The 6,897-nt window shown below is 47.6% G+C and overlaps 2 protein-coding genes and 1 pseudogene across 2 annotated transcripts; 1 reads left to right on the top strand and 2 right to left on the bottom strand.

The window, feature by feature from the left end:
- Nucleotides 1-928: 928 nt before the first annotated feature.
- On the bottom strand, nucleotides 929-1,828 carry LOC120723000 (lymphocyte antigen 6D-like). The gene is made up of 3 exons (XM_040014224.1): nucleotides 1,619-1,828; nucleotides 1,373-1,483; nucleotides 929-1,240 (listed from the first exon to the last, which is right to left on the bottom strand). The coding sequence occupies exons 1-3, from the start codon at nucleotides 1,668-1,670 to the stop codon at nucleotides 1,134-1,136; spliced, it is 270 nt and encodes an 89-aa protein (XP_039870158.1). The 5' UTR covers nucleotides 1,671-1,828; the 3' UTR covers nucleotides 929-1,133.
- Nucleotides 1,829-3,954: 2,126 nt separating this feature from the next.
- On the bottom strand, nucleotides 3,955-4,556 carry LOC120723001 (lymphocyte antigen 6D-like). Its single transcript, XM_040014225.1, has 3 exons — nucleotides 4,466-4,556; nucleotides 4,220-4,330; nucleotides 3,955-4,088 (listed from the first exon to the last, which is right to left on the bottom strand). Exons 1-3 carry the CDS (start codon nucleotides 4,512-4,514, stop codon nucleotides 3,982-3,984), a joined length of 267 nt encoding a protein of 88 aa, XP_039870159.1. The 5' UTR covers nucleotides 4,515-4,556; the 3' UTR covers nucleotides 3,955-3,981.
- A 638-nt stretch (nucleotides 4,557-5,194) lies between these two features.
- The window catches only part of LOC120723002, a 10,655-nt pseudogene continuing 8,952 nt past the window's right edge, over nucleotides 5,195-6,897 (top strand).

Raw genomic sequence — 6,897 nt, 5'->3', positions numbered from 1 at the left:
CATATTTACGACACATGAAGCACAGACGTAGTCAGAGCCACAGCATGTCAACAATCACCTCCACAGCGACACGTCAGAGCTTAAAAAACATCCTGCAAGCCAACATGACACAACACGACATATAACTGATGACCCACAGAGAGCAGGTCTGCAGGTCAACTCGCTCTGACGCTCAGCAGTGTCTTCGTGTTTCTGCGAGAACGGGAAGCTGAACCACAAACACGTCCCACCTGGACAATGACCTCGTTGGATGACCCTCTGGATCAGGCTTTTTATTTGCACAACCACAGAAATCCCACAAATCCAGTTTAGCATTAACTGTGAAACCACGGGAACTCGCGCTGACGTCACAAAGTTTCTGTTTGCTTCGTCCTCAGTCGGCAGCCGCTGCTGTACTTCCTGTGTGCGCTCTAATCCATTCACGTTTTCTTGGCTGTTGGACTAAAATTCGCCGGCTCACAGCGAACACACACACACACCATGAAGTGGTTAAATAACACGGCTTTAATTATTCTCCACTGTGGAAATGCAGATTTCACTCTGACCAAATTATTATGTTTTTCTTTATTCCCACGATGCAACAAAGGTTTACAGTTACAGGTCACACGGTTCAAATAAGAGATACCGCTGACATGCATGAAACATATATTCTATATGAGCGTATAAAATGACTGGATACATCTAAAGTCGATAATCGTATTCACACGTCCATCTTTCCAAAGGTTATTTTTAGGACTGCACCGCCTGATAATGACGCAGGAACCTCTGGAGCTGAAAATGAAGCGAGCTGCAGTTCCTCTACTGACCAGTTGAGGGTGTCTCCATCAGCCAGCAGCTGCACACAGAGCGTTAAAACATCACAGACTGTAAATAAACGATGGCCACTGTGACATCACTCGGTGTTTTGGGGGCTTCTCGTCCTGAAGTCATCATTAGCCACCTGAGCTAACCGCGCGTAACGACACTTTATGGTAACATGTCAGAGAAATATTTCAAAGTGAAAATAAATCAGTTTGATGATAAAAACGGAGCGGAGACAGTAAATACAGTCAGCTGATCTTTATTGCTCTAGAGTACACAACACACGGCAGCAGAGCGTCGACCAATCGGGCGACGTCCCGCGTGGCAGCGGTTTATCTGTTGCACAGATCAGAACTGCAACAGCTGACAGTCATCACGGGCGGACGATTCAGGATCCTGCAGGCCAGCGACTTCAAGCAGCCCTTTGTGTGCGTTACCACTGTGAAAACCAAAGGACAGAAGTGACCGTCACACATCGTCCCAGCCGCTCACAGTGCCCGTGAGTCGGCCCAGCATGCATTTGTTCTCTTTTCTTTGCATAAACGTCACAGCGACGCAAGGCGAGACTTACCCGGCCCAGAAGTGATGACGAGAGTAGAGCAGACATCGTTGGAGCTGGAGCACGTCTCCACAGGACGTGAACAGAACTTCTGGCCTCCACAGTGACACTCCAAGGCTTCACCTGCAAAACACGTCAAAGAACCACCTTCAGCCGTCGCCAGCAGCCCCACGGTTCACTCACGCCGCGACAGACCGTCTTACAAACATCAAATAAATGTAACAGACGAACGGAGAGCAGGTCTGCGGGTTAACTCACTCTGACTGACGGCCAGCAGCAGCAGCAGCACAGCGAGCATCACAGTCTTCATGTTTCTGCGAGAACAGGAAACTCAACCACAAACACTTCCCACCTGGACGACGATCCCGTCTGTCGGTCGGGCTTTTTATTTCTGCTTTTTGCCTAATTTGGGAAAAGCCACAAATCCAGTTTAGCATTAACTGTGAAACCCCGGGAGCAGGTTGGTGTCGACATCAGCTGATATTGACACTTTCTAAGATCCTTCTTGCTTCCTGAGTTTTCTCTGTGTAATAAAAACACTTATTTATGAACACGATGATGAAGTCTGTGGTTAAACTCGGCCTCTTGCAGCGGCGAATCTACATGGGTGGCATCCGGTGGCAAGTGCCGCCCTAGTTTGCACATGACAGTGTTGTTTATTGAAATAGCATGAACACTTTGAGCGTAGTTGCCGTTAACAGTTAATATCAATTCTTAAACTGAATACATTGCATAGTGCCCCTCCCCCACCATTAACAAATGGTTCAGCCCATAGCGCAGAACGGCTTTTTTCTTGTTGTCAGTAGCAACCGATGCTCATGATTGTGCCAGAGCACATTTGAACAACACCTCGGGAATTCCAGAGTTCACACAGATGGCTGGTTGTTACACTGTGGAAGTGGACGGAAGCTGAGTGTTATTAATCCTGCGGGGTCCACGGACGTGTCGGCGCCTCCAAATCACATGACTGATTTAAGCTTTTGATTACAAATACATATGAGCCATGCTTTTTTCTAAATACCATTGTCATGTTTTTTTAAAAAGCTTTTTTTTCTAAGGACGGAACGAAAACAGCAGAGAAAGAAGAAAGTCAACGTGTGGGATTTGGTTGTTTAGGAAGAGCGGGAAGTTTTGGGAGTGACGGCAGAGGGAGATTTCTGAGATGTGGGAGTTTTGTGACCTTTGGTGTGTAGTCGTTGTTTGTTTTGTGTGTCAGTGAGGGCACTACTGAGCGTCACAAAGGTAGACTGCAGTGGAAACCCAGAGCAGTGATGCGCCTGCTGCTGTCAGGCCTGCAGCTGCATCGCTGTGCTGTTCTCTGTCCTGTGGCGGACAAACAAACTTTTTACTGGCACAAATAATTTGGGGCATCTTATTGTGACACCTGATTGTTGTCTCAATTTAGTTTTAGTAATATTATTAAATGGCTGTACAAAATGTAAAAAAGGCCAGGTGTACTGGCTGCATTTTAGAGAAATAGTTGTATATGTTCACAAAATGTACCGTTTATATCTGCATTTCAAGTTCTACAAATCATTTACTCAACACGTCTGTGGTTTAACAGGAAAATATACGAGCAGGATTTGATGTTTTTGTGTGATTTCAGATCAGTTATGTTAATACAGTACGTCATTCAGACACGTGAGGTCGAGCGGAAAAATTGATACCAAGCAAGCCAAGAAAATAAAATGAAACGATTCAGATTGAAGAGCTTTATTGTCAATACAGCAGCATACAGTGTACCGAAATTCTGTTTCACCCCACGTCCTCCGTGGTGCATTTATAAGGATATAAAAGAATATTTAGAGGTGAAATACAAATGCAGACTCAAAAGGAGTCAAAGCTGGCCGGTTATATTTTGGACCTCAGAGGGTTTAAAGCCAACAAATCCTTCAAAACTAGGTGGAAATCGTTGCTAATGACGGCGCAGATTTCTGACATTTTGTGTAAATTTAAGCAACAATTAGATTTTTTTCTAACAAAAACAGTGAAACTGAAGCTAGACTTGTGTTTGTAAAGTAACCGCCACATGTTGTGTTGCTTTCTGGGTTTTATACTTATTAGGTACATATTCATTTATTATACAGGTTATACAGTACATAACATCAACATTCACGCTTTATGTAACTAAAGTGTTTCATTATGTGGGCTGCAGAAAATAATTAAGTTACAGATTATATTTCTATGAAAAGCATGTAAACTTACAGCATTTGAGTCGTTTGATGCATAATGTAACACCTGCGTATGTGTTTGAAAAACAGGCTTTGACTTTGCCGCTCGTCTCTAGCTGTGGCCCTGGGCTCCTGTGTCCGAGCAAAGACACCGTTTCAGTGTTGAGAGACATCACAGACTGTAAATAAACGATGGCCACTGTGACATCACTCGGTGTTTTGGGGGCTTCTCGTCCTGAAGTCTCATCATTAGCCACCTGAGCTAACCGCGCGTAACGACACTTTATGGCAACATGTCAGAGAAATATTTCAAAGTGAAAATAAATCAGTTTGATGATAAAAACGGAGCGGAGACAGTAAATACAGTCAGCTGATCTTTATTGCTCTAGAGTACACAACACACGGCAGCAGAGCGTCGACCAATCGGGCGACGTCCCGCGTGGCAGCGGTTTATCTGTTGCACAGATCAGAACTGCAACAGCTGACAGTCATCACGGGCGGACGATTCAGGATCCTGCAGGCCAGCGACTTCAAGCAGCCCTTTGTGTGCGTTACCACTGTGAAAACCAAAGGACAGAAGTGACCGTCACACATCGTCCCAGCCGCTCACAGTGCCCGTGAGTCGGCCCAGCATGCATTTGTTCTCTTTCTTTGCATAAACGTCACAGCGACGCAAGGCGAGACTTACCCGGCCCAGAAGTGATGACGAGAGTAGAGCAGACATCGTTGGAGCTGGAGCACGTCTCCACAGGACGTGAACAGAACTTCTGGCCTCCACAGTGACACTCCAAGGCTTCACCTGCAAAACACGTCAAAGAACCACCTTCAGCCGTCGCCAGCAGCCCCACGGTTCACTCACGCCGCGACAGACCGTCTTACAAACATCAAATAAATGTAACAGACGAACGGAGAGCAGGTCTGCGGGTTAACTCACTCTGACTGACGGCCAGCAGCAGCAGCACAGCGAGCATCACAGTCTTCATGTTTCTGCGAGAACAGGAAACTCAACCACAAACACTTCCCACCTGGACGACGATCCCGTCTGTCGGTCGGGCTTTTTATTTCTGCTTTTTGCCTAATTTGGGAAAAGCCACAAATCCAGTTTAGCATTAACTGTGAAACCCCGGGAGCAGGTTGGTGTCGACATCAGCTGATATTGACACTTTCTAAGATCCTTCTTGTTTCCTGAGTTTTCTCTGTGTAATAAAAACACTTATTTATGAACACGATGATGAAGTCTGTGGTTAAACTCGGCCTCTTGTGTCCGAGCAAAGCCACCGTTTCAATGTTGAGAGAATCGTGAGTCAGAGGGAAAAACCAGCTGGTTCAAAGTTTCTGTTTGCTGTGGACGTCCTCAGACCAGCTTTGATGCTTCCTGTACGTCTGGCGATGCTTCGCTGCTGCTGTGCTTCCTGTGCGCTCTAATTCATCAGCAGGGACAGTTTCTTTAATCCGAGGCTCACAGATAACAGGAAGTTCACACACAGAGCTTTTAGATTGCCCACAGGGTTTATGCTGTTTTGAGAAATCAATCATCTTTGCCTGTTTTCTTCTTCTTCGATCAATAAGAGGAGCAGGTCGGTTTTGTCTCCTTCATAATAGAAACCATCGTTTAAAAACTCAGGTGATCTGAGACGCTTTGTGTCACTAAAGCAGCAGCAGCAACGTTTCACTGCGTCGTGTAGATGAACCGATGACGTGTTTGTTTCTCTGTGAAGGAGACCTGAACTGCATCGCGGGGGCGACGTCCCGTAACGGAGCGTTCATCTGGGACGTCAGGAAAGGAAAAATCATCACTCGCTTCAACGAGGTGAGTAGGGCCGCGCCCCCGTGTGTCTGAACCCGATCGCACGATGCACAGCGTGATGCGTCTGTCTGTCTTCCTCCAGCACGGTAAGAACGGCATTTTCTGTATTTCCTGGAGCCACAAGGATTCAAAGCGGATCGCTACCTGCAGCGGAGACGGATTCTGGTGAGTGCTTCCTCTTCTCTCCTGACGACGGCGTCGTGTTTGTCCTTTGCAGTGATTCGTGTTTTTATTGTTGTTGTGGCGACAGCATCATCCGGACCATCGACGGTAAAATCCTGCACAAGTACAAACACCCCGCTGCTGTGTTCGGCTGCGACTGGAGCCAGAACAACAAGTAAGACCTGCGTCCACATCGTTTGGCTTCACTTGAATCATTTAAGCAACATGGTAGGATGTCACAGCTCGGAGAAGGAAAAACAGGGGACACAGGACGAGGTGAGTGTCACAGCCCGGGCTGTCTGGAGGTTATCCAGGCACAAAACGTGTCACCCAAGTGCTTTAAAGGACCCAGCGGCTCGTTTACATGAATGTCTACGGCAGGTTCAGAGCTGGACGTCACACTGAACAGGGCGAGTGCTGTTGTTACGGTTTTAAGCCTCCTGCTCACCCAGCTTCTGTGAGTCCGATGAGTTTATGGTCCCAGTCGATGAAGAAGACATGATGTTCTTCTAAGTTCCTCTGTAGTGTCACAATCAGCACGTGCTAAAGTGTACAGTAGAGCTAAAATATGGGCTAATATCTACACACACACGATACACTGACCCCATCGTCCGTAACAGCGTGTAGACCTCCTGTAGCAGGACAAACGTGCGCTGATGTTTCCTGTGTGACTCATTAGTCTGTCTCATCCAGGTGGAGGAGTATTCTTCACAGCGTTGCTCGTGCACAGCTCTCTGGAGGTCCAGCTCTGGCCTCTGGTTCAGACCTGGACTTTGTCCCATCGATGACCCAGTCTGGTCCGAGCTGTAGCCTCTGTGTTCACTCAGACCGCCCTCCCTCCTCCTTTGTGCTGACGGCTGCTGCGAGCTGTTGGTTTCCTCCAAACGTGCGTCACAGACAAACGTCTGCACTTTGTTCTCGTCTGTTCCTGAGGTCGGTGCTTCGTATAGCTGCAGCCACACAAAGCCAGCGCTGCAGTTCCTCTGATGTCCTGCAGTGTTTGTGTGAGCGAGAATAGAGACCAAACGACGAGGTCACGGTTTGACCCGTCGGTATTTCCTATTTAAACCAGCATCACAGCGGGTTTACGTTTCCAGGGAAGAGTGTGCAGCAGCTCTGAGGGGTCAAAGGTCCGTGTGCACCGACATCAGCTGATGGAGGAGCTGTGGGTGGTGGTGTTTCGTTAACGCTGAGCAGCAGGTGAAATAAGCGCAGTGATCCTTTAAAGCTGTGAGAAACGTCACCGTGTGCTTCTGTCTGCAGGGACATGATAGCGACGGGCTGCGAGGACAAGAACGTGCGCGTGTACTACCTGGCCACGAGCTCGGACCAGCCTCTGAAGGTGTTCACGGACATCCTGGCCAAGGTGTTCCACGTTCGCTGGTCCCCCCTGAGAG

Source organism: Simochromis diagramma, unplaced genomic scaffold (genome assembly GCF_900408965.1).
Source record: "Simochromis diagramma unplaced genomic scaffold, fSimDia1.1 OVJJ01000669.1, whole genome shotgun sequence".
Taxonomy (NCBI): Eukaryota; Metazoa; Chordata; class Actinopteri; order Cichliformes; family Cichlidae; genus Simochromis; species Simochromis diagramma.
This window is presented reverse-complemented; position numbering and strand designations above follow the sequence as displayed.